Raw genomic sequence first — 27,371 nt, 5'->3', positions numbered from 1 at the left:
CCCTCCACCCCTTCTCCTTCCCACGTCTTACTGCCCATGTAAACTGTCTGCTTGTGTTGCATGAACCGTAGCAGAACATTCTCCTTTTGTGTATTTTGCTTGTGACAAAACATTACCTTGTCCTAGAGTAAGGATTCACGGTACTTCGGCAAGGGTAGAGAGATTTGCTCAATCTCTTCTCCAGACGGGGGTTATTGGGGGGGGGAGTTGGGATCCGGGGTGATCAGCAAGATAGCTAACTAAGTGAATGACAAAAGAGGATAAAGTTAAAACAATAATACGGACGGGAGAGAGTTATCTGCTGCCACCTCAATCGCCCATTGTGTCTCTGACAATCCAAATAGATTTTTTTGAAAATAGACTTTGCTTTAGAATTCTTGAAGGTAAGACCATCTTGCATCTCCCGCAAGTTATCATTTTAATGACTCTGTGAGTCACTAAGCCAGTGCGCGCATCTCTGACGCACTTAAAAAAAAAGATCCCTGTTCTTCACCCGTATCTCGGTTCTTCGCACCCCCACCGCCACCACCATGGAGCTGTAAGCAGCTCCCATCGACTCCGAGACATGTGCCTGTGTCGTGTACTGAGTGGGTGTTTGTTGAATGAACGGATGAAGGTGGTTAGCGCAGAGCCTTTTGTGAGGAATGGGACAATAGGAGGGGAGGGGAGTTGAGACGCAGGCAGGGACACAGGTCCAGGGCTGAAAAAGAACAGTCCTCATGCTGGGTTCTTTGGATGGTGCCTTTAGATTCCTTGGTGTTGACCCTCCTCAACAAATTCAGACCCTTCAAATTCAGGGTCTACTTTCTGTGCCAAACGCAGGGTGCAGGATCAGTCACCGAGGGAAGGAAAAACACCGGTTAGAACACGGAGACACTATGCCCACAGTTTCCTTTCTGCCCGTTACCTTCTTTCTTCCCTTGTTCCGTTCCCAACTGTTCCCGGTACTGTTCCCGGTACCCAGCTGTTCGCAGCCACATCTTCCCTTAGCCGCCTTGAACTAGCCGCGTGCTCAACATCCCGCTTTCGCCTGAAGAGTCCCAAACGCGCAGGTTAGTTAGCAGAGGAGACGGAGTCCACCCCTGTGGCCCGCGTCCCAGCTGAACTGGCTGCACACCGGACACACGTCCAGGTGCTTTCATGCTGGAAACCGCTGGCCTCCGTGCGTCAGGCGGGGAGGCAAGCAGGAGCCGCAGACGACTGCCTCCACGTGTTAGGCACGCACCCCGCACACCGGCCCAGCCTCCTCCGGGCCCCGAGGGAAGGACACTCTTCATGCTCCATTTGTTTAAGCGAACATTTCTTATTCTCAGCTGACGGTTGCTTAACTGCAGATTTGCACCGGCTCAACTTGGATAACCGTACTGATTTCTTTCTTTCCGTTCAGCAAAACAGAGTGCATCCATTTAGAGATGACAGACGAAGTAAATCAATTGAAGAGAGAGAAGAGGAGTATCAGAGAGTGAGGGAGAGAATATTTGCACACGATGTGAGTAGCTGTTTTAATTGCCTCTTTAGTGTCTGGGGACAGCGAGCTGGCAGGACTCAGGAAGCTGGAGCCAGGGACAGATCGAACTGCAGCAAATCAGAGGTGTTTCTGGAGGAAGACCTTAGTTCAGGGAAGTGATGGAACAGTGGCCCAGGGTTGCCTGTGTTCCGGAAGGCTATGACGGAAGGGGGGGCACCGATGTGATTCGGGTCGGTAGAATAGATCCTGAGTACAGAGCAAAGTTGCCAGATTGTTTTCTTGTTAATGTTTTTAAATGTTCAGTTTTTTCTTTTTGAGAGAGAGAGAGACAGACAAGACAAAGCATGAGCAGGGTAGGGGCAGACAGAGAGGGAGACACAGAATCTGAGGCAGGCTCCAGCCCTGGAGGGCTGGAACCCACGAAGTGTGAGATCATGACCTGAGCTGAAGTCGGATGCTCAACTGACAAAGCCACCCAGGCCCCCCCGGAAGTTGCCAGATTTGAAGAAATGCCTTCACATCTGTGTTAGCCCGCAGACGGCCCAGTGTTGTCTTTTTTAATACGAATGTCGTGCAGAGGGAAGACATATCTAAAAAAGAAAGAAGATTCTGTGAATCGCATACGTAAACACAGAATTTTCTGCCTTCTTCGCAGGTACAGGCATTGTCTTGTATCCGAGTTAAATGAGAATACTCCTCTTCCCCCTCAGTTTCAGATCAGATCAGGTCTGTGAGCGGTTCGTCAAGGGAATAACCAGAGTGATTTCCTCTGTTCATATCCCAGCAAAGCAAACGTGGTGGGGATTTATCTTCCTTTGACCCCCCCCCCCCCCCCGCCGTGGCCAAAATAAAACGCAGTGAAATTAAATGAAAGTGAAAAAGTGATTTTTACAAAGCCGGATTTAAATGCAAGAAGGGGAAAAGGGCAAGCAGGTGCCATTAGCCTTTGCGTTCGATGCTGTCACTCGGCGGCCTCCGGAGATGTCGCGGCTCTTCCCTCAGCAGAAGTAAAGGTGTGAGCTGCTTTGTGTAGTTCCTCGTGGCTCCTGCTGCCTTAGCTGGGCCTCCGCCTCCCGTCGGGCTTTGCTCTGGAGGCCATTGCCAAGCCAGCATGGAGACCTAGGCTCCACTGCGTAGCATGGAGGGGCCTTCTGACCTTGGAGTTTTCGGGCCCCAGCCAGTTTCCCTGGTCCTCCAGGCACACTGGCGCCTTCAACAGAAAACCGCAGAGGCAATTCCGACCCCACCGACGGTGCCTTTCTTCCCTGTCTACACGGGCTGCCTCTCTTCTAGATCCCCGCTGCCTGTCACGGGTGCAGGGAAATAGAATTTTAGTGATCGGATGATTTGGCTCAGAGCTCTGGAGTTGGCAGAGTGGGAGAGAGGCGGGTGGAGGTGGCTGTAGAAGGACGTTGTCCACGTGCAAGTCTAGAATATTCTGCGCATGTGTGGGCTCCTTGGGCTTTTCGGACAGTCAGAGTTATTGATGGCGCGAAGCGCAGCCCGACCCATGGTAGGCTTTTCATCGTGTTTCCTGGATCCAAGGATAGAGTAATGAGGGGCTTGGAGGTGGTGTAGCCAGGCTAGCTGGGGGGGTGCCCCCGGTGGACTGGAAGGCAGCGAGCCTGTGCCTGGCCGATGAGCTTCACAGAGAGAGAGCTGTCTGAAGGCTAGTTTGTCCTTTCTTCTCTTTCTTTCTTCCTCTCTGCCCGTCCTTCTCTCCCCCTGCCTGCCACGTGCAGACACGCACACACATGCACACTTCCCTCTGACTCTCATTCTAGCAAGTCATAAAATTTATGAATGAGTTGTGTTGCAAAGCAAATCCTAATCACCCAGATAATCTACAAACATCGTGGTATTCTTTCAAAGTACTGCTATGCCACATTGCCCAACACTCTGGGGCTGGGTGGCCAGAGAACCAGCCCTGATGCCTGCCTGTGAGGAGGGTGATTCTCGGGCTGCTGCCCTTTCGTGTGCACGTGGCCACGTCCCCAGAGAGGTCAGCACAGGCGGGGGGGGGGGGGGGGGGCGTAACTCCTTGTACACATTGCATTTCCCTACAGCCCCAGCAAGGGACCCGGGTCTCGGGTTACAGACTAGAGGCAAAGCTGCTGTTCCGAGCCTCTATGACTAACTGCCGAATTAGCATGTTTTTTTAAAAGCGAAAGCAGATTGAAGTGTGGGAAGGCCTAAATGCCAAGCTGTTGCCATAGCCTTTCCAATTCATGACGCCAGCCGTTCGGCAGCCTTCTTTGAAATGCGGTGGCTCCTTCCCTCTGCAAGAGTAGAGGTGTGAGCACCTCTGATAGGCTCTCCAGTGACCAGCTCTCCGGCTTTCCTAATTCAGGTGGGGCCCCTGCCCGGTTCTGGTACTACTTTTCTACCTGATCTCTGGGGTGGGTGTACTTTTCATTGGTATCCTGTACCCGGAGGATACTCACAGGCAGGCTTCAGAGATGAAAGCCAGTTCCTGACATCATCTGCAAAACATTATGTCTGTGAGTGTGGGTACATTTTTGTAAGGAAAAGATCTGGATGGTTTGTAAGTTTTCATGACCCTTAAAAGGCTCAAAGCCGCTCTCCTAGAGGGAGAAACGATGCCTGATGCCTGTCTTCCTAGGCCTGCAGCTCTGGAGAAACAATGCAGTCCGAAGGCTGGTGTTCCCTGTGTTTTCGCTCTTAATCGCTACTCAGCAAACTATCCCCAAATTTGACAGCTTAGAACAAACAAAACGCTTTTTGCCTCACAAGTTCTGTGGGTCAGGAAACTGAGAGTAGCTTGGCCGGCCAGTTCTGGCTCACGGTCTTTTGTGAGGTTACAGTCAAGCTGTCAGCTGGGGCTGTGGTCTTCTGACGGACCCCCATGGTTATTGGCAGGCCTCACTTCCTGGCTGGGTGTACCGAGATCTCAGTTCCCACCACGTGGGCTTCTCCATAGGCTACGGAGCGTCTTGAAGACATGGTAACTAACTTCCCCAGAGCCAGTGATCCAAGAGAAAAAGAGCCCAAGGTGGCAGCGAGAGTCTCTTATAACCTAATCTGGGAACTGACACCTTGCCTTCTGCTGTGTTCGGTTGGACACACAGACCAAACGCGGTGCCGTGTGGGAGGTACTACAAAACGTGAATGCCCAGAGGCAGGGATCATCGGGGGCCACCCTGAGTTAACAAGATGTCACTGTATCTTTTATTAACGCGAACGCAAAGACGTAACCAGCGATACGAACTTTCTTGAATACATGCAGTAATAAATCTTCCTTACCACATACATAAAAACATTTTAGAGAGACTTAATTTATGTAACTCCGGATTCCCAAGTGACCGTTTCTGCTCTCTGATTGTTGAGGTACACAAGGTAATAAATCAAATATAGTAAGTCAGTTGTAAAACCAATGCAAAGAATCCAGCATAAGGAATCTAAGTTACAAACATACAGTCTTTTTCTTAGCTGGCCTTTAATTTAGTGTCTTCGTAATTTAAGAACTGAGGTCATGAAAGCAACTCCCCTTGCCAACCTATTATTGTTTAAGCGGTGGAGTTATTCAAACAGGTTCAAATATGGACATATTTATGTAGAGGTATTTTTTTCCTGCTGGAAGTTATAATAGAGTTACAGAGAAATACTCCCCGGTACTTACACTTCAGCAAAATTAAAATTTATTTGGGAAAACGAGTAGTGTTCTTGAATAGTTTACAAGTGTATCTTGGTGTCTAAGGGGTGTGTGTGTGTGTGTGTGTGCGTGTGTGTGTGCGTGCGTGAGCGTGCGCTTTTTTTATGTAGGTCCACAATCAAAATACACAGATTATTTGGGGATTTTCTAGAAAACTAATTTCAAATATAGTTTGAGAATTCGGGTGGCTTGAGATAGGACACATTTGTTATTTGACAATGAAGTTGTTGTAAGTCAGGGCACACTGCAATTTAGTTCTCAAATAAAAAATAAGTGAGTTTTTGTAGTCAGAGATATTTGAAATATAACTGTTGTTTCCTTTGGCAAGAATTTCAGCTTATTTTATGATCACTTCAATGCAATGTTGCTGGCTTTGGCAAGGTTACGCTGATAAAGCAATGTATTTGGGAAAGACGTGTTTTGCCTGGAGGATGCTTTCTGAAGGATATTTATATATAAGTAGAGATTCTTGGAGGAGCCCATCCACGGTCTTCCTAGCACGTACTGGGATCCCTCTTCTGTGACAACCGACGAGAAGGCGTGTGGTGCACCCAGATTGGGGTGGGGTGTGGGAGAGAATCCTGTAACCCATTAGGCAAAATCGTTTTCTCCTTAAAAATTAAAAAAGAGCCCTTTATATCTGAGAATGCATATAAGTGACAGCTTTAAAAGCTGCACTTAATTACTATGACAATTTTGTCTTTCTCTGCTGTTTAAATTTGCAAGTTATTCGCATAACTTTTTCAAAAAGTTTATTTTCATCAGCTACTGAATCACAGCCCGTAACCGTATCTGTCCTATTTCTGCAAATGTGGCAGAAGGGTCATGTGGTAGATTTTTAGGACCTTTGCACAAACATTGGAAAATACTCTTGAGATACGTTTTTGGGAAAGTTATCTTTGACTTGCAGGTGCCTTATTGTTATTATTTTTTTTTTTAATTCAAAGAGTTAGGGCAGCTTAACTTTCCCCCGAATACGACTAGATTAATGAGTCTGAAGAGGTCAGTATGTCTTTGATCAACTCCTTCAAAGAAGGAGAGTGTCATGCCAATACCCGGCATGAACCGCATAAACGTAATTGACCTCTTTCCAACCACGTGAGCTGAGTAGTCGGAGACTATGGAGCTCGGAATGTGTACCTGAGACAATTAGTTCCATGACTTGACTCAAACCAGGAGTAAAACCAAACTAAAGGAGGCAAAGACAATGGAATATTTTGCTTACTATAAAGAGATCTTGGCAGGGATGATGCCAGTGGTACAGAGATTGTCCTTGTTTTTGTTTATGCACATAAACATCGAATTAAAAAGAAAGGTTTTCTGTAAAGCTTTTTTTTTTAATCGGATTTTTTTTCTTTTTGTTAAATAAGATGCTTTGCGCTTCATTTTCAGGATGTCTGTTAAACGCACAAAGGTTAAAAGAGAAGTGGTTCTAGAGATGCCCTCGCTGAGACACTCAGACCACTGAGGAAAGCACATTAGGTCCAAAGCTAGCCCTTTGATTTAGTGGAAGGAAATGACTTCTCCACCAAAATGTACAGAGAAACCAATATCCTGCTTGCCTCTCTGAGTAGTGGTTACATTAGCTGATCATTGAATTTAAGAATTCAATATTGAGAGGTCCTTATTTACTTTAGTTTCATTTTCTCTTGAATCGGACCTGTTAGGTCTCGAGTGATCCCTTGAGCAGGCCATTTATTCATCATTTAGAAAATCTGCACATAGAATGCGGGGTGCACATTTATGTTTAGCAACTCAGTACTTTGAAAACGGTTTTAGGTGAAGTCCTAAACACAGTCACTATGTTAGAGGACCATTGCACTATATTGCTTCGACTTCTCTTTTTCTGCTTGTTCAAATTGAATCAGATCTGTCTTTCCCCAGCACATAATGATAATAGAATTTTCTCTTCCCTGCGAGTGTATTAAACATGAGAGAGAAGAGCAGTGATAGCTAGGGGGACAGAAGCTAAGAAGAAAGTCACGTTGTTGGTTTTTTTTTTTTTTCTGGGTGAAAAACAAAACAGAACATTAGACGGAGCTTGGCATCGTTTTTCCGAATTAACTTCATTTTGTTCTCAATTGTCTCTGCGTCCCCTCCCCCCCCCTCCTAAAATGGATTGAGGGCATGTCTTCAATCTTCAGTGTCTTGCAGCCAATCTGTTTATTTCACCAGAGTCTGTCATTCCCAGGTAACAATTGCAGGTTTGTGGTTCTCTGACTGTCCGATCTCAGGTTGATCGTGCTCAGCGCACGCTTTCTGCCTTGATTTGAACCAGTCTTTTGGCTCTGGTCGGGGGCCGCATCTCCACAGCCCCGGAATAAACCAGTAGCTCATTCACATCCCTCTACTTCTGACCTTGATGTCGAGCGGGCTAAATGTATTTGTAACCTGGAGACGCCCCGATGGGAAAGTACTTGTGTGCTGAATGAGAATGGTTTACGCTTCTAACTCTAACCAATTTTTCCCTTTTCTGCCTCCACTTTTTCAAAACATAGTACCTATGTTTCTTCTTTCTTTTCCTCTTGGAGGGGAAAAGTAGCTTTAAAATCAGGCAAGGAATTGGGATCCTTCGGCACATCCAGAACGTCTGATACAATGCCTTCTTTTCTTTTCTTTTTTTTTTTTTTCAGTCAGTTTGCTCCCAGGAAAGCCTTTTTGTGGAAACCAGGTAAATGAAATTGAAATTTGCTTTTTCGTGTCATTAGAGGAAAAAAAGTCTGTCGTGTGTGTCCTGTGTATTCATAGGTATATATCCCATATATAAGTGTGAGCTTGAATATATGTATAAGTAAATGCATATATCTCTGTGTACGCACTTATATGCACATGCATATGTGTTATTTAGCATGCCTAAAAACCATTTCCTTTGGGGAACTACTTCTCTGTTCTTTCCAAACGTAAGTGTGCACATTTTCTTTATTTAAAGCCTCAACTTCTGGTTCTTCCCGAGGTGGAATCCTGCTACCTTCACCAGGCATTACAAAGCATGAATGAACTTGCAGTTTCATTGGCTTATGCACTAGGCTGTTAACAGTATTTGTATGTTGGGTATTATTAGCCACTTCCTGTGCCCCGTAATTCTATATAGCTATGCAGACAATAATTGGGATAATATATTGTTTTAAGTTTCTCACTCTAACTTGGAAATCTAGCTAACCCGATCTAGAGTTGCTAACTTGGGAGTCAGGACGGGGCTAGTCGTTGTGAGATGGGTGGGTTATACAACTTCTCCAAGGTCTTGAGAGGATGAGTTGAAGTTTTGCATATTTCACATACACTTTTTAAGAAATTGTTCTCAACTGGCATAGATATTTAAATGCTCCATTCATTCCACTGCAGCTTTTCAAGGGGAATTAAAGAATTCCACCTTAGCTGTATTAATCACGTTTGAGGGACATCAGAATGGGCAAGTTGGAATGGAAATATGGTATCCCTTCAAAGAGTGGTGCTTAATTTTATTTCAGGTGTCGGCTTAATGAGCGCCCCCGTAAAACTGATTAAAATAGAGGCTGTTTGATTAAAGTCTAGTACTTAGAGAAAATTTAAACCGGGCATTAGCGATGATTGGGGGGAAAAAAAGCTATCTTTAATATTAGCAGTTAGAAAGCTTCAAGTAACTAACCCCCTCAATTGAACAGCCTCTTCTAGAAGAATGGATGAAAGTAGAAAACACGTCGATAGAAGGCATTCAAAAACAACATCAAGATTCATACATATTTAAGTAAATATTCTCTATTTATAGTTAAATTAAGAAACTATGGCTGCTAACATCTTAGGGATGATTCTGAAGCATTCTACAATTCTGTATTCTAACCCAAAGGATGGAGTGTTTATAATTCAGTTTAGTGGGAAACCTTATTCCCCAATCATCCAGCCAATCATTCTCCATGCCTTATGCCCTAATTTTATATCTCCTTGGATTTTGTATAAAAAGAGTGCTAATGCACTCCCGTGTCCCTTAAATTCAAATTGAATCATATTAGTCAGTATAGTAATCGGTCCCATACATGCATTGCATATGAACAATTCTTGATATTTCCAAAAAGCAAAAATCTAATTGAGTGGATTCCCTACAAAAGTAAATACATTTCTTGGATACCTGTCTTTGGAATGTCATTATTTCACTATGCCCAAGAAAAAAAGATAACTTTAATATCACCCAAGGGAAAAAAAAAATCACAACTTTTAATGTGTTTAATTACATGTCTGATACATCCCTACCGATTTCTATTATCTTCCTCACCTCTTCCATTCCTTCTCTTTCTTCTTCCTTTCCTTCTTATCTGGTATCAGCGCCTTAATCCCAGGATAGGGAAACGTCATGCAGTCATTAATTTATTATTGCAAAAATTCAACAACATGCACATAAAGCATAGTCTATGGGGTTGATCTGAAAGCAGGTATGTTACAATGTAGGACACACCCATTTAGCATAGGAAATTTAGTGTCAGTAGGTTTTATATCATAAAAACCATGTTTTTCATTTCCAGTAGGCTCTTGGAAGACAGTAACATATGCAATGAGACCTATAAGAAAAGACAGCTCTTTCGGTTGGTATGGTTTACTTTTTTTAAACTGTGTTTTCAGCTTCTGTGGCAGAATCAATGTTAAATATAAATGTATTAGTGTAAAATATCTGTTCATGAAATAAACATGTTCGGTTATATCTTTGTAAAAGCTTGTTACAAAGCTAGTGCTGAAGCCGTATTCGATAATGTGGGATATGGGACCAGGAAAATATTGCTTTGTATATAATCCTTTAGGGTTCTCCTTCTGATTTGCTGTTTTTGGTAGAAGTTTTTTTGTTTGTTTTCCTTTTTCCCCCTCAAGAGTTCACTCTGGCAGCACACTGATTTAACATTCCCGAGTCAACTGTGGTGAATTACACCAAGTTAAAATTTCTCCAATAGCTTGCAATGATATATACGTACCTGATATGGGAAAACAAACCAATGATAACTCCATTTGAGTAGCGGAATTTTTTATAGTCATAAATATTTCTAACGATACTTTTTTCCAGCACAGGAAGGCACAGGATTGCTTCCAATTAGAATGAGTTACTTAAATCAAGGTCTGTGTGAGATAAGGGGACTGGTATATATGTGTTCATTACATACTAATATTATATATTTTAAGTTCTATATAGGCTAGCAGTTACATGAAAGCAGAGGGACCGTACCCACATTGTCACTACCCTATTAAATATATCTCTAGCATTCATTTTAGGGCAAAGGATACACAGTTCTATCAATGTACTCAAGATGACATATATATATATATATATGTATATATATATATACACACACACACACATATATATATACACACACGTATATATATACACATATATATACACACACACATATATATATTTAATATGTTACTGCTTTTATGAGTATTAGGATTCATCTCTATTGTAGGAAAGAAAACATATTTGTTCACAAACAAATGAAACCTCTTGCCCACTTAGAAGGGAAAAAAAAGACCAAGAACAGTAAATGGGTTGTGTGCTCAGAAAATATCTTTTTGCAGTCAATGTGAATTTCAAACCTCAGCGTTAGAAAAGTTAGACTGATTTGTTCCCTTTATACTTTGGCAGAAATAAAAAAGATTTTTTCAAAATTTCCTTCACTTTTCCAGGTTGAACTACATAGGCAAATGCCTTACTCTGGTATTGCTGACTCTTTACTTTCACACTTGTAGATTAAAAATAACAACAACAACAAAACGTTGCATTGTTCTTTTTAAAAACCCGGAGAAGAATGAGAATTTACCAGTCCTCCTGTACTTACACCATGATCTGGTTTTTTCAGGTCCATATAAATGAAATGTGAGTTCTTGCCCCCGATAGGCAAATTCGTTTTACATAGCCCCAAATCTGGTCCCCAGCCTGAACTACCATGTACTCATAGCCATCGCAAATAGGAGTGCCATCAGCCACCAAGTCACCAAGCACAGAGACTCAGGATGATGACTGAGCACAGAGGCATCCACACGATAATAAAGCAAGTCCAAGTATCCATCATACTTAACTTGGTCAGAAAAATATCACTGATATTACTGAACATATCACTGAACAATATCAGTTCAGATATGAAGGAAAATAAATGTCATTAGTTGTATTAATCAGCACAAAAACAGTACTTAGAGTACGTGCTTTACGACCCCCCTGGGATCAGATTCTTGTTACGTACATGAGGGACAACCACTCTTGATGACCAGACATCTCATTACCATTGTCTTCCTGGTTTCCAGTAGGAAGGGACCAAGACTGAGCTTAGGAGGGACAGGAAAACACTTGTGGATAATGTTTTTTTCTATGACGCCTATGATTCTATACCGAATAGATGTGGAATTCAATTCTGACCCTCGCCTTGCCAGTGCTAAGGTGAATAATCAATGGATAGACCTGTAAAAATACTGTTTCAGTGTATCAGTAGAGATCATAAATTAGAGTTAGTTGTATTACTATGAATCTCATTCACGCTAATTCTAAAGCAGCAACTTAAATTCCCTCTTTGGGAATTTTGACAGATGCTGACTTGGGATGCCGCTTTGAGCTGGTGGAGAGTAGAGGTAGACGACGTTAAGGCGATCTTGGGTGGCCTTATTGGCCAAAGGGTGTGGCCCAAGTCTCGAGGAGTTACCCATCGCCAGAGTGAAGCCTCCAAACTCCCGCACGCTCGTTTCCACCCAGGAATAGCGGTGGACATTCCACTGCAGGGACAGGCTAAGCCACCCCGGCATTTCCACTAATGGAGGTGCACCATGCGTGGGGAGAGGGACACAGAAGCAGAGTTAGTGATCGTCACCTGCGTACGGAGAGCTTCCTTCGGATGCATCCTGTATGCTGCGGCTAAGGGCCACCCCAAATCTTTTCCTACCCAAAATATTCTAAATTAGCTCCGTGTGAGATTATTGTCACAGCCTGGTGCGTTGACCGTTACGAAATAATGATTTTGCCCAGCATTGTCAAAGTCGGGTCAAATTAATCAGAATTAAACGCAAAAAGAATAAAGTTGATTTGGGAACTTGAAAACAGTCAGGAATGGAGCACCACACCCTTGAAAAGGCTATTTTTCCCCCCCCTCCACCCTCCCTCCTCTGGCTTTCTTGAATTTCAAAGGAGTTTGAAGAACTCAAGCCACCTGGCCATTGGGTGTGTGATACTTTCTACTCCCAGTCTGGTCTTTCTTGAATTCATCTTTCTGAAACCAGCAATCCCTGAGGTCCTAACAGAGAGAATATAAGTAAAATTGATAGAAGACAGGAGGGCACTGAGTGCTTTTCTGTGTGTGAGGTTTCTGCCCTCCCCTCATTTATGCGAAGTTGCAATCACAGACAAGCCTTTTCATTTTTATTATCTCTTGGATCCATTTACCTTCTTCAGTTCTTCTAAAACAAAGGAAAAGTTTAGTGAGTAAAGTTGAAACTACCCCTAAAGTTTTCTGTGTACCTTCTGTACAGTTTGGCTGGTGAGTGTTTCAATGAGATGTGCTCACTCCTAACCTCTCCACGGTCTATTGTTGTCTTTAGAAGAGGAGACGACAGAGCTAGGGATGACATCTGTGAGACTGGGACCAAGACTTGGGCAGGTCACGTTGCTCAGGGATAATGAAATTAGGGGTTGTACCCATTGCCCGTGATTTATGTTCCCTTTACTTACTTATAGTCCATGAGAACCTTAGAGTATTGTAATCATGTGTTATTTCCAACTGCAGGAAAAGCTGTGAAAATACTAAGGTACCCTTTAAACAGATTGGAAACCAATGAAAATGCAAATTTCATCAACTTTCTCTATGAAACGCTGGTGATTTTGTGTCTTAGAGATCTTGTGGAGTCGTCAAAATTCACTCCTGGGTATTGGATCTCTTCCCATACATTCACTCTTTTTCAATTTGAATTTTGAACCAATGGGTTCTTTCACTGATAGAGCTTTTGTTATTTTCACTGATCCCCTGGAAAGTTTCGTGTCAGCATAGTGTTTACCCTGGTGGTGTTATTGTCGCAAGTTTTTCCACGGGAAAAGGATCGAAAGACTCTTTCCTCTGCCCACGAAGGTTAAACTCACTGGGCAAAATTCACACCCTCAGTTAATGGAGTCAAACTGCTGTGATTTCTGTGCTGTCAAAGCCTTAATGAATTCAGATAGACATTTCATAAAGGTAGGAAACAATGAACGGTCTCACCGGCTCTGGGTGTGTTTTCCCATGGTCCATATTTCATGCTAAAGGGACACCCAAAACTTCTCTTCAGTGAGAGTTGCTTTTAGAATCATTCAAGATCATAATTGGTCCCAAACGTTGATTCATTGTTGACTTGAGTCAGGAGGGTTTATCATCCTCTCCTCTCCCCAAGAGAAGTTAACAACTATGTTTTATGCCATGTGGTTTGTTTTTTTTTCCCTAATTGTTTCTCCTTCACCGGCAGAGGGATGGTGTGACAGTTCTAGGTTTGGCTTTTCTGTTTGTAAACACCCACATTGTGTGTGACATGTGATCTGTCTACACATCAACGAGGTATTTGTGGCACTGTTTGTGGGGCGATGGGGTTGACGGAAAGGGTTGCAAGAAGGGTCTCGCGTAGACCGCTCTTCCAAGAAAGTTCCCGCCCTGTGCCCGTGCGGCTCGTGGAAGGTAACACTGTCCCTGTGCATCTTTCTGATGGCTGTGCTCCAGGGGCAACAGAGACGGCTCGGGGAGAGCAGCCGGGAGTCGACAGAGCAGCTCCGAGAATGAGCTCAAGTGGTCGGACCACCACCGGCCCTGGAGCAGCACGGACTCTGATGGCTCCAACCGCAATCTCAAGCCCGCCATGGCCAAGACGGCAAGTTTCGGGGGCATCACGGTGCTGACCAGGGGCGACAGCACATCCAGTACCAGGAGCCCCGGGAAGTTGTCCAAAGCAGGTAGTTAGTACTGAATGGGTTTGTGTCCTGTGCTGTTGCCCAGATTCTCCCCAACCCATACGGCCATCATTCCCTCTCACTTCCAGTTAATTAATTGGAATGAATGGGTAGTGATTGCTGGCATGGCCGGGAAGTCAGAAGGTGCCGTTGAAATGCCAGTAGCGTCTCTTGCCCGCTGTGTGCCAAGGCCAGATCGCTCGCTGAACCTCTCTCAGAGGTTGTATACATGGTTTGCAAAGAATCTTTCATCGGTGTTGGAGGCAGAACCCTGATCTCTTGAATAGAATCGGTTTCTCTCTTACTGTAGCAGTTTGCAGGTGTTTGGGCTGCGTCCCCGGCGTGTTTGCAGTTGGGCCCAGCTCCAAAGTTCATGGTTCTACAGGTGAGAAGGTGTATGACACCCATCTCCTTAATGGCCCCCCGGGTCCATTTTAAAACCTCTTGACGTAAGTGACCCCACGTCATTTCACCTTTCACACTGTGATATGTAAACTGTTACAGAATTTTACCGTAACCCCCCCCGCAGCAAACCACCGTACGTTTAAATTCAATTATTTCTGTAAAAAAAGGTTCCCAAGGCACCTATACATGAACACGAGGAAGCCATTTTTTTTTAATTTAATGCTATGATTAGTTTCTTAAAACCTCACATTGCAAGGTGATTATAACATGGATAGTTGTGGTCCCTGCTTTGGCATGCTGTTAGTGTCATCGTTGGGCAAGTTATTTGACCTATTTGTGTCTCCGTTTCTCCACCCAAGACATGGGAATAATTGTGGTACCTATATTGCAAGCTCATGGCAAAGGCTAAAAGAGTTCACGTACGCATAGCAATTAGAATAATACCTGGCAAGTTATATGCCCTCCACAAACACTAGTCTATGTTTATTTTTATTATTGCCACTTAATGCCTCCATTCCTGCTTTGCAAATAAGGAGACTGAGACGCAGAGAGGCTTGGAGTTCTTTTTTTTTTTTTTTCTTTTCCTGTTTTTTTTTTTTTTTTTTTTTCTTCCAAGCGCACAGTGATCTTTGGCGGTAGGTGGTTCAAGTTGCATGGACAGACTTTGGGAGGCGGGCAATGATGAGAACCATTACCTGGAAACAACTTTAAAGTGATGCAAGCATGAATCCCCCGGGGTTCATAGGGGTCCAAAAACTACCCATCATGGTCTGTCATTCCCAGCTCCTCTGGCTCCCAAGGATCCCTCGCTATTGTTTTCACCTGATTTCCAAATGTTCTCCATCAAAATACCTCTTAGAATCCCAGGAAGCCGACAGGCAACCATTTTTAGCAGCTCTCCACGAACTGACGTGTGGTTTTAGTATGTAGCGTTTCCGTTTGGCTTCGATTTTGCCTCCGAGGGTTCGGAGCTAGGGTGGGGGTGGAGAGCTGCGGTTCAGCGACACGTCCCGGACGTCAGGACATACTGGGGGTGCGATCACAGACCTGGGGTTGCAGGGCAGGGAGCGGGGCGGGGAACGGCCAACACCAACCGGAGGTTAGACGTGGGTTGTCCCGATTGTGAACGCTTTCCTAACGGCGTTTCACACTCCCGCTAGGGGGCGCTCTCTGCGAAATCCAGGGTCCTGCTAATGGTTTCCCCTAATGATGATGTTGAAAATGTCCTAAGAAATCATCTCGTGTTCTCCCATACGGGCAGAAAATTAATAGCATTTGGTGACGGCCACTACCGTATCTCTGTACATATCTCTTGCTCCTCGGAAAGATACAGGTGGCTCACACCGCCTTCTGTCTTCTGTCATCTCACCAATTGGTGAATTCTTGCTTTCTTACTCTAATTAATTGCTCTCATCTCCCACTATTGCAGCAACTGAAGTCAAGAAAACCCACTGTGGTGCACTTGAGCCCTTGCACACTAAGAAAGGTTAAATCGTTTTAAATCTCCTTAAAATGCAGAAACCAAGGACCTTAAATGGTGCACTTAAAAATTCCAGCACACCGAAAGGGCTCTTAAGATTTTTAAATTAATCGTCATTCTCCATGCACCAACCCCCCCAATCACTTCCAGAGAAAAGCTCTTTAGAAACATTTAAAACACCTCGAGAATGCTAAAATGCCATGTTCTTTGAAGAATGATTAGAAATTGTAAGTGCTTCAGACATTTTTTTTTCCTTTTAATCTAAGTGTCTCCTTTTGAAAGCTTGTCAAGGTGCAGCAACGGAAGGCAAAAAAGAAAAAAAATTAAAGGCGATCAAGATAGAATGTCAAAACAAACTTACAATTTCCCAAGATGGTTTTATGAAGCAAAGCTGTCAGTTTTGCTGTCACGGATCCTCAGAACAGTACAAGTTTTCCATTTTTTTGCCTCATTACTCACAGTGGAATTGCAAACTTTTTTTTGACCTTTCAGAAACCAAGCCTGGAGTTATGACATTTAAGTTACTCTTCTCCGGCTCTAATTACATAGGTTCGAGCTTTAAATAGATAATAATGAGACCTTCTCCAGGTGGGAACCTGTTTCCCTACATTTTGGAAGGAGCTTATTGCTGAAGTCTGAATGCACAGAAAGCCACCTGCTCTAAGGCCTGGGCTGTCTTTCCCCTAAGGCATCCGCGCCACTGAGCTTAGAGGTGGTCGCCTGCCGGAGGCCCGGGGCCCAGCTCGGGAGGTAGAGGATGTCATCCTGTCATCACCTCCTCCTGGTGGAGGGGACTGGAAAGATGCTCCTATCCTAACCTCAGCTGCTTCTTGGTCGTGGCGATGTGGCTGGGAAGTGATGATGTCTCTTTCTTTCCACCCTGGCCACGCGATCGACGCCGTCTTACCGTCTTCCTCTCTCCATTTCCGGAGCAGGGGTTCTCGGCTTCAGCTGCCCCAGAATCTCCTGGAGGATTTGTGAAAGCACAGATTGCCTGTTTTCAAACCAAGCTTTGGGAACACCAGCTCTGGAGACATAAGAGACCCTCGTATTTTGTGTTAGTAATTTTCCGTGGCGTGCCATTTGGTTTTCTGGAGGCAAAGGTTCTGGAGCGTTTTTAGAGCCGATGTAAGACACCTCCTCTTTCTATCACTTCCTCTTCCGTATGTTTATTTTCATTACGACCCCAATGCATCCAGGATGTTCTCTTTCTCCTTGTCATCTCAGAAGCTTTGGGTCACTCTACTGAATTCTGACCCCTGAATCTGGAAAGATTTTCTTGAGTTGTTGATTCAGAGAAAAAGACTTATGGCTCAGGGTCCATATAAAGGACGAATTGCATCAGACGAGATAAACAGGCAAGGAATGTTCTATTCATAACTGTTGCTATTGGGGTCAAGACTATTGTGCCAGGGGAGAAAGACTGAAATTAACCATGCACCAATGAATTGCAGAGGAAGTTTTTTTTTTTTAAGTTTATTTATTTATTTTGAGAGAGAGCATGCGTGGTGGAGGAGCAGAGAGAGAGGGAGAGAATCTCCAGCAGGCTTCGAGCTGTTATTGCAGAGCCCGACGTGGGGCTCGATCCCACGGACCATGAGATCATGACCTGAGCCAAAATTGAGGAGGATGCTTAACCGACTGAGCCACCCAGTCACCTCCATTGTTTTTTTTTTTTTAAGTAGGCTTCATGCCCAGCACTGAGCCCAACATGGGGCTTGAACTCACGACTCTTGAGTTCAAGACCTGAGCTAAGATCAAGAGTTGGATGCCTAACCAACTGAGCCACCCAGGCACCCCTGCAGGGGGATTTAAGTGCTGGAGGAAGGTGCTAGATAAGCACCAGGGAACAGGAGACCAAACCAGGTGGTTGGTGAATTTGACTAAGCCACCTTTGCTAATTGGTGCTTATCCAAGTCAGTCTTCTTTCTACCCGCCCACAGAAACTGGCAGACAAGGGTACCACTTGTCTTGATTATTACATTTCAAAGGGATGGCCCCCAAATCCTCCTGAAAGACGTGCCTGGCTTGTAAAACTGGTAAGAGGCTTGCGGAAGAGTTACACCTGAAAGGGGCAGACCCCCTCAAATAAATGAGAGGTGGGGGACTGTCCTTCGGAAGAAACCAGTCTAAAGTTTGGTCAAGCTAAGGGGAACTTGAACGCCATCGTCGTCACAGCGACTCACCATTTCGTCCGGTGGCTTATATTTTACAGAAGAGGATACTGAGGTCTAAAGAAGTGGTCAGTTCACGAAGAAAACACAGCTAGTCTGTGGCATGACTAGAACTAAAACTCACGATGCTTCCTGGGGAGCAAGTGCTCCCTTAAGCAAGGGGAGTCTGTTCATTCTTCCCTTCTGCCCGGTCAGTTTTCCATTTTGCTTTGCCTCCTCATCTATCATACAATCCCCACCCCCCACCCCACTGCCACTTGGCTCTTTTCCTTTCTCTCGATCTTTTTAAAGTTTATTTATTTATTTTGAGAGAGAGGGAGAGAGAACACAAGTGGGGGAGGGGCACACACAGAGAGAGAGAGAATCCCAATGAGCTGACTTGGGGCTCAAACCCATGAGCTGTGAGATCATGACCGGAGCTGAAACCAAGAGTTGGATGCGTCACCAACTGAGTCACCCAGGTGCCCCTCCTGTCTGTCTCTTGAGCCTTCACCAGAGTCCTCCATTCGTCTCCCTGATGCTTTGTCACCATACCTTCTGCCAGCTGCCCTTTGGGGTCCAGCTTCAACTTCTGAGCATCTCACTGGGGGCAGCCATTAGCTTTCTGTGCAGTGTCTCCTAGTACTTGGCACAGGCCTGGTCGGGGCCCTGGCCCCACCTGTATGTCGCTCAAGTGACCCCGGGCATGGGGCGTGGTCCATGGGACCGCATTGGCTGGGTTTGAACCCAGAGTCTGCCACGCAAGAAGTATGCTTGGGAAATTGACTTAACATCTCTGAGGATTGATTCTCACTTTCAAAATGAGGTCGCTGTGAAACGAGATTGGATAATTCACACAGAGCGATTAGCACAGTGCTTGTCACGCAGATATACTGGTTAAATATTTGCACGGTTATCATGTCAGTCCCTGAGCGAAGGAGACTGGACACACTTCAACTCTCAGCACGCAAAGTCGTAAAGTTCTCAAATATCAATTTCATTTTTTTAACCAGCCTTTGAACGCTTCTCATCCTGTGCCCTTTATCGCCATGGCTGGCATGCATTCCGGATCAAGAACTTTGGGAATGCTGGCTACGCGTAGAACGTAGATTGTTCTAGATTGTTCTATGCGTAGAACGTAGATTGTACGTAGATGGTCACGGGCTCTTAAAAAGCTGGATGCAAGGCAGCAGCAAGGCCAGTTACGAACCCTGGCTGTGTCGTGGCTGCTGAACCACCCCCCTAAGGAGGGATCGCGGTCTCCGTCTTTGCAAGTGTTGAGAGTTTAAGCTAAGTTGCTTTCCTTCCTATCCTTCTACCCTGTGGAATCCGATTCTTCACATCATCTTTGCATCGCCTTCTCATTGTTCCTGATGAAGGTATTGCTCTTCTCCAGCTGATGGAGGGGCACGGTATTGCACACTGGTGTTTCCAGGTGTTTGCACATACTAAGTGCTCCATAAACATCGCTGTCCTTCTCCACAACTATGTCCTCCTTCTCCAAGCTCTCTCCGATGGCCCCTCTTCTCTGCAATGACGTGCCGTATCCCTACCACTTGTTTTTAAAGGTCTCCAGTTGAACTCACGGGCGCATTTTAGCGTCTTGAAAACAATGTTAGCGCTTCCTTAATATGTCCCCTTCAATGACACAGAAGAGTGCATATGAATGACATAAACTGAGAGTCGTGGGCTCATAACTTCAAAATCTTCTCGTACTCCGTTCTTGCCACCTATGGTACCATCCAAATCATCTGTTAGAATTCACTGATCCAGAAATGTTGCTTGGTGCCTTTTCTCTCCGATGCTCCGGTTAATATTCCGTGCCCAGAACAGCCATGGTCAAGGGTGGCCGGAACTGCTCGGCTCTGGTCATGGTGAAGGGCAGGTAGTACCTAACGGATGTGGGGTATAGCAGGTGTCTCTTTGTCCACGGTGCAGGGAGAGGGAAGTCGTTGGGTTCGATGCCACCTTGGCATCCAGTTACCTACATGTTTGCAAATTACAGAGTCCACAGACCTCCTATTAATAGGATTTCTGTGAACATGTGAGATGTGCATCTTATGCACCCTCCATTGGCATGATCTAGTTTCCTCTACTCACATCTGAGGGGAAGAGATTATTCCTAGCCACGCCCTTTCAAAATGCAGCTTTTGGGACATGTTGGAGAACCAGTACCTTAGAGACAGGCCCGGGATCAGCACATTCTAGGACTGACTCCTTCTCAGACTGCCGTCTCTTTCATATCCACCTGGCGTTTTCTTCTCCTAACTCCAGTAGGACGGGCTTCTGGCTTTAATTACGCAGGGTGATGGGTGTCTCCAGGCGCTGAGTCCCCAGCTTTAGGGTACCATTTACCAGTGTACCACCCTAGGGGCATGTGGGCGGCTGAAAGAGAGTGCCCATTCCCAAGAAGTGGACACATCTGAAAAATACGTAGCAAACATCTCAATAAAATGTGAGCCCCAAATGTTGGAGGGACATATTTGTCGGCGCTCTGGTCCCGCAGCAGGCACCTCACATTCTTTAAGGATGGATTATGTAAACTAAGCCTTTGGAGCCTGAGCCCTCTGTGTTGGATGATTTCCTGATCCATTTCTCTGTGGCAGGCTCTGAGTCTAACAGCAGCACAGGCTCCTCCGGGTCGCTGCCCCGCACCCACGCACCTCTGCAGAGCGCGCCCCTGGCCCCAAGCGTGTCCACCGGCTCTCCTGGCTGTGTGCCCTATCCCGAGAACGGAGGAGGGGGCCAGGCCGCCCCTAGCACCAGCTACATCCTCCTTCCACTCGAGGCTGCGACAGGCATCCCGCCCGGAAGCATCCTGCTCAACCCGCATACAGGTTAGTTCCTTCCCTCTGCGACGGCAGGGGCTCAAGGTCAGAGTTCTGTGCATGTGTTTGAGCTTATAAATTCGTCAGCAAGTTTCTTGATTTAGGAAGAACGGATCTGTAGCTGTCACCTCTGTCTCTGTACCGATACCAATATTTTTGTGTAGTTATCAATCTAGATTCTTCCCAGAAATATCCACTTGTCTCTCTGTCCTCTTGCCTTGACTGTGGTGTGTTTCATGTATTCCTGGAAGCTAAGATCAGAAACTGTGAAGTCGATGAGCTGGGAAATACTAATTAAAATGCAGTGTTTTGTGGACTAAATCCCGGGCCAGTCTGTTTTTTTGTCATAAGTGTTCTTGCATCCAAGATATTTCACGAACTTGAGACATCGGTTGGGACACGTAGCAGATTCTTACCTGTAGACGTTGCTTTCTGGCCTTAGAACTTCAACCATTTCCTGCTGAGGAATAAGGAATAGCAAATAGGACAGAGGGAGAAAATTCTTGCATATTTTAGGGATTTTTAGGACTAGATTGGTTTTGGTGAGGTTCGGAAAATTGTTAACTTCGTGAGTACCCTTCTTCCAATGATGAGTGGTTCTTTCTTTTCGAAGTGGTCTTAACTGACCACTTAATTTCCACACTGATTCCAAAGGACCCAGATCATTGAGGAAATAGGCTAATAAGCATCTGCCCTCATGTGGGAAGCTTCTCAAACAGGGGCAATTATGGCCATGCCTCCAAGGCCATTTGGCAATATCCACAGATATTCTGATGATCTTGGCCAACGGAGAGGGGGCTGCTACTGGCGTCTAAGAAGGTAGAGGCCAGAGGGGCCGCTAAGCATCCTCCAGGGCATAGAGCGGCCCCATCTAGCAGAGAATGATCCAGCCCAAAATGTCAGTAGTGCTGCGGTTGGAAACCCTGGGTTAGAAGGCTTCACATTGGCTGGTCACTTCTTTAGAAGCCTTTATAGGTAACTGGAAAAACATTGAATCGTCTCAAAGTATGTCTGAGGTTTGGTTTAGATGATTCCAGTGTGTGTCCTTGATTCACGACACTTGAAAATGCAAAAGTGAACGAGAACCTCGTAAAAGGGATCTGGCTCAATCTTCTCACATAGATAGCACTCCTAGTAATTAGGAAATGCAGAGAAACATGAGAATGATAGTAAAATAGTTACTTGAATAATTGCCACGTTTTCATGAAAACATATGGCACATTCTCAAGGCACGGTGTTTGAGACGTTTTGAAAATGCCATAAGCTTGAGGGAAAAGAAGGCATAATCATTTTATTGAAAACCATTTGAAAGCTTTCGGAATAGATACTTCTAAGGAGAATATTAGATTGCTTTTATTTTATTTGGATCATTGTAAGCACTAAAAGCAAATTAAAAGAAAACCAGGATTATATTCATTTCTCTGGGCACTGATCGAAGTATGGTCTGACTCTGTTGGCTTAAATCCCTTCACTTTTAATTGAGACGGAGGACTTGCAGACAAGAACACACAGAAGCATTAGTTTTGAGTCATTTGTTTTAAGCAGAATTGCTGTGCCTTGTTTGTTTTAAGCAAAAAAGCTCAACAGAATTATTTTTTAGGGTGTAATGAAGAAATATTACTTGTGATGATATAATGGTCGAGCTGTGTTTTGTGTATATTATCCTGTATAATCTTGCTTCTAGAAAAAGCAAGAAAGTGCTTTCTGGGGCCAGCATCCAATTCTGATTCCTTGGATCCAGTCATTTAGAGCTGTTGCCAAAATACCTCCTTGGAAAAAGAATCTTAAGTGAGGAAAAGGATCTGATAACACCGTTGAACAGTTTCTCCATAAACACGTGCCTGACCCGACAGATACTAGACAGTAAAATATCCCAAGACCAGGAAGAAAATGTGTTAATATCTCGTATACCATGGTTGAGTGATGGGATGTAAGGTGTATCTTTATGTGCAGTGTGTATATGGGTGCACGTCTGTCTGTCTATCTCCCCACCTGTCTATTCAGTCTCATGTGACCTACAACTGAAACCGGAAATTTGCGTCCTGGGGGCTGGAACTCCTCTTTCCGTGTCATTGCTGTGGACCCCTGAAGTCCACGCCTCTCGCCCTTCCCTAAATACCCTTCTGCCGAATACATGGTAGAAATTCTTTGGTACTAGCAACCAACAGCATGTGACTACTTTGCTTCTTGTGTGGATAGTCCTTGGATTCATTGCCTCGTCACCAGTACATTTGTAAGTTCCTTACGGGAAGGGGCCGTCCTTGGCCATTTTTTTTTTTTTTTTACATCACTAGAGTAGATAACAAAGTAGCGTTAGGCAGTGTGCTTACGCACAGATGCTCAATAATTGCGTAGTGTCGAAAGAACGCCCCATGGTATACCCATGATGCACTGATGTGGTTAGTAGGACAGGTCTTTTTTTTTTTTATCTGCTTGAGAATGTGGCTCTTGGATAAAACGAAGATAAAACAGCTGGATTTTGCGGATTTTTTTAAATGTTTGTATTTATTGGGGCAGTGAGCGAGGGAGAGAGAACCCCATGCTGTCAGCACAGCGCTGGACGGGGCGGGGGGGGGGGGGGGCTCGAAACCAAGAACCATGAGATCCCGACCTGAGCCGACATCAAGAGTTGGACGCTTAACCGACTGAGCCACCCTGGTGTCCCAAAGTACGTCTTTAATTTTTTTTGGAAGTTTGAGGCTAGTTGACACGTAACGCTACATTAGTTGACGCGGTGATTTGATTCAGCTGCCACAAGCGTTGGCCACCGTGCGTCCCCATCCGGCACCGTGACAGCATCGTTGACCGCATTCTCTAGGCGGTGCCTTTCTTCCCCACGATTCTTTCATTCCAAGGCCGGGAGCCTGTACCTCCCACGTCCTGTCGTCCTGTCACCCGTTTTGCCCATCTCCTCTGCCCCCCTCCCTCTGGCCGCCACCGGTTTCGCTCTCTGTGCTGATAGATCCGACTCCGCTTTTTGTTGACCTGTTTAAAGTCATCTGTCTTCGGCAGGCATAAGACGAGCAATAGGGGCAAGACACTAAGGGGCCTGCCAGTCACTCCTAACAAACGAAACAGCACGAATCTTCCCGTGTCAGCACCGCTGACCGGGCTCATCCCAAGTACCGCATATTTGGCAGCCCAATAGCAAAGCCACCCGCAATATTCTCACAGTTCCTCGAGTGCAGTCCCAGCTTTTTATTTTGTCCGGCCTCAGACTCCGCTCTCCGCTGGTCTGTTGTTAAGTCAGGACCTCTGGCCTCTCCCTTCGTTGCTTTGCAGGCAACTGGATGATGCGCTTTTTTCAGAGTTATCCCCGTAGAACATACTCACGCTCACGAGGCAAGCCTGAGTTGGACTCCTGAGTTTGATCCTCCTGCTGCCTTGGGTCCCATCTCCTTTCGGAGAGGTTGAGCGGAAAGCTCACCTTTGTCCGGCCGCTTTCTTTCAATTCAGAGCTACCCGGAGATGCCAACGGGCATTAACATCCCCCAGGCACGCGTTAATGCCCTCGGATGGTGTTTTACCATTTTGCTTTGCTTTCATCTCGTGCAAATGCACGCGTGTGTGAGGTGCGGGCCTGCCATTGGCTGGGACGTCGCTGTGAGCAGCCTTTTAGGGCTCATGGCTTTCCAATGCCCCGATGGGCTCCCTAACACCATACTTCGTGTTTCTCACAGGACTTCTGGCACCTGTTTATCCGAATTGCTTCCACCTCCTTCTGAAACGCACTGAGACGTTCTCATGTGCTGTCTGTAAATGTATCTTTGCAACATCTGAGTTAACCCTCGCCCGTCCATAACCAGTGGCATCTCTATAATTGGATCCGCCACCTTCTAAGGACTAGGAAAGGAAACTCTTTTTTTTTTTTTTTTATGCCCTCTCCATTTCTTTGAATAAAAACCCTCCTGCCAAGTACATGGCAGAAATGTGCCGGTGTTAGAAACTAAGAGCGTTTGATTACTTGGCTTCGAGTGTGAATTGCCCTTGGGTGCCTTTCCTCATTACGAGCGTATTTATAAGCTCTTTGTGGGGAGGGATGAGACTCAAGTTTTTGTGTTTGTTTTTGTCTGGCATCCCTGGAACGGATAACCTGGTCCGCGTTCTCGTGCAGGTGCTCAATAATTTTATACGAGTAAGATAGCATCTCCTGCACATTATTCATGATGACGTGGGGAGTGGAGAACTTTTCCACCTACGGGGCACACAGCTGGGCGGGGGGGCTCGAAACCAAGAACCAAGAACCAAGAACGCTTGTAGTTGAGGGCAGTGAGCGCTCGGCCCTGGCCCAGCTCCCGGCACCCCGGCTTACCTCTGCCCCCTGCACCCTTTACCGGTGCCAGTGCACCTGCCAGGGCCTGCCGGGTATGCTTCAGCAGTTTCTGACATGAAAGTCTCTTCTAAGCTGGCTAGTCCTAGGGCCAACTAGTCTTTCTGGCCCCTTTGGTCCTCAGCAGCTGTCATTCAAACTAATTGCCTGTATTCAGCTGTAATTGCATCTGGATTGGCAGGAACAGCAGCATCTAGGGAGGCGGCTGTTGCCTGACTTGAAACCAACAGTCACCTGTCCTAGCTCTCTCGGGAAATTGTTTTCGTTCCCTTCCTGGCATACGTCTTGCCGGTTTCCTTTCCTCACTTCTTTCCCCCCCTCCTTAGTGAGCCTAATAGCTGCCTTTTACGCTGCCTTCTCTTCTAGAAGAACCTGCTACCCCTCTCTACCCCAGGGAGCTCTTAGTACTCTTCATACGCAATTATTTGGAGGCATTTCTTTTGTCCGGTTCATAGCACATTAATACTATTTCACACAGAGGATCTAAAATGTATCAAAAAGGACATCTGAATAATTTGCAGTCATGTTTTTCACCCTCATTATGGTCCGTTTTTCATGCTACCTTACTTCCCACCGGGGTAAATTGGAAGTTGTAGAAAATATAGCAAAGATGGTTTTCTTTTTACTTTCCAGCTGTGCGTGTGTGTGTGCGTGCGTGTGTGTGTATGTGCGTAGAATGAGACTTATTTGTTTTCTCTCTTTTGTAGAGAGGGAGGGTAGGGGTAGAGAGAGGGGAAGAGAGAGAGAATCGGGCTCAGCGTGGAAGCATGGAGACCGACCCAGGGCTTGATCCCGTGATCCTGGGATCACGACCTGAGCTGAAATAAAAAGTCAGACGCTCAACCGACTGAGCCACCCAGGCGCCCGAGAATGAGTCTGAGTTTGAAATGACTTCTGATGAAGTTATTGCGGACATTTTTTCCAACGCTAGGTCTCTAAAATTTTCCTCTCATCTTTTTCCAATTCCAAAAAAGGGAGGGGGGCTAAGAATTCGAACACTAAATAGGCTGATAGATTTTTGGAAATTGAACTTTTTTTTTTTCCATTCTTTCCCCAATTGCTGCTTTGGGGGCGGAAAAATGGGTTGCGGATTTTAAGACCAGAAGGAAGTTATTTCCGAAAAAAAGAAAATAGGACTTAAAACAATGAAATGGAGCTAAAATTAAATGGCAGTGATGGGAAAACAGGTACCCAGGAAGAACATTAATATTTTAAATACCTCTAAATTGAGTCATTGTTCTGTGACTCTAATGCTGGCGCATTTGCTTTTCCGTCCCAGCACATGGTGAATGGTTATGAAACTGTTGTCAGAACTTTTCTGGCAGGTACGTTCATGAATATGCAGCGTGGAAAGGCCGTGTCTCTCTCTCTCTCTCTCTCTCTCTCTCTCTCTCTCTCTCTCTCACACACACACACACACACACACACACACACACACACACACCAGTATATCTGGGCTGAAATTGTGGGCTAGTGATGGGGAACACTAATCTCCCCTTCCAGTTCCCCGCCGGGCTGAAATCAAGTCTTTGGCTCCACCTACGACCCCAGCTTCTGCCTTCCAGCCCTACTCCAGAATATTTTCTCGCCATAATTCATAAAATGCACATGCCAGGCGTGTGGCCTTGGCAGGTGTTTGAGTATAGGAACACCTGCGTGAACACGGCCAGGAAGGAGACGGAGAACACGTCTAGTCTCCTGGTGGGCTCCCTCCTGCCCCCATTAGAGGTCCCACCATTCACGCTTCCATTACCGTTAAGTGTTGTCTGACCTTGAATGTATTCGAAATGCAGTTGTGTATTTCCATAGTTGCTACCCTTCGGGGCCTGGTTTCTTTTACTTACCTTACATTAGCTAATTAGCTCCCATTTTATAACAGTCTGTTCTTGTTGAATACCGTGCACTGGGTTTGTTTTTTTTGTTTGTTTGGTTTTTTTGTTTTTGTTTTTTTTTTTTTCACTAGAATTCAGCTTCTGTATGTTCACTCTCTGACCTGTTCTACTTTGTTGCTAACTTTTCTCACACCACTGATGACCTTTGGTTGTTTTTCATATATATTGTTAATGAAAAAGGCTGCCTTTCTCAGCTGTCACAAGCTGCCTGCACTGGACAAGAGTGCTCTTGGG

The 27,371-nt window shown here is 45.3% G+C and overlaps 1 protein-coding gene across 33 annotated transcripts in view; it reads left to right on the top strand.

Annotated features, from left to right (window-relative positions):
- The window catches only part of ARPP21 (cAMP regulated phosphoprotein 21), a 155,434-nt gene that overhangs the window by 67,325 nt on the left and 60,738 nt on the right, over nucleotides 1-27,371 (top strand). For 17 of the 33 annotated variants that reach the window (XM_027040588.2, XM_053221721.1, XM_027040600.2 and 14 more), the window contains 5 exons: nucleotides 1,388-1,489; nucleotides 7,775-7,812; nucleotides 9,635-9,694; nucleotides 13,823-14,055; nucleotides 20,694-20,924. In XM_027040588.2, the coding sequence (XP_026896389.1) occupies nucleotides 1,388-1,489; nucleotides 7,775-7,812; nucleotides 9,635-9,694; nucleotides 13,823-14,055; nucleotides 20,694-20,924 (664 nt within the window). The remainder of the gene's footprint in view (nucleotides 1-1,387; nucleotides 1,490-7,774; nucleotides 7,813-9,634; nucleotides 9,695-13,822; nucleotides 14,056-20,693; nucleotides 20,925-27,371) is intronic. The other 16 variants (XM_027040601.2, XM_027040590.2, XM_027040591.2 and 13 more) reach the window with 15 other exon arrangements.

The sequence above is a fragment of the Acinonyx jubatus genome, chromosome C2 (genome assembly GCF_027475565.1).
Source record: "Acinonyx jubatus isolate Ajub_Pintada_27869175 chromosome C2, VMU_Ajub_asm_v1.0, whole genome shotgun sequence".
In the NCBI taxonomy this organism is placed as follows: Eukaryota; Metazoa; Chordata; class Mammalia; order Carnivora; family Felidae; genus Acinonyx; species Acinonyx jubatus.
The sequence above is the reverse complement of the archived record's forward strand: the minus strand, read 5'-3'. Positions and strand labels throughout refer to the sequence as shown.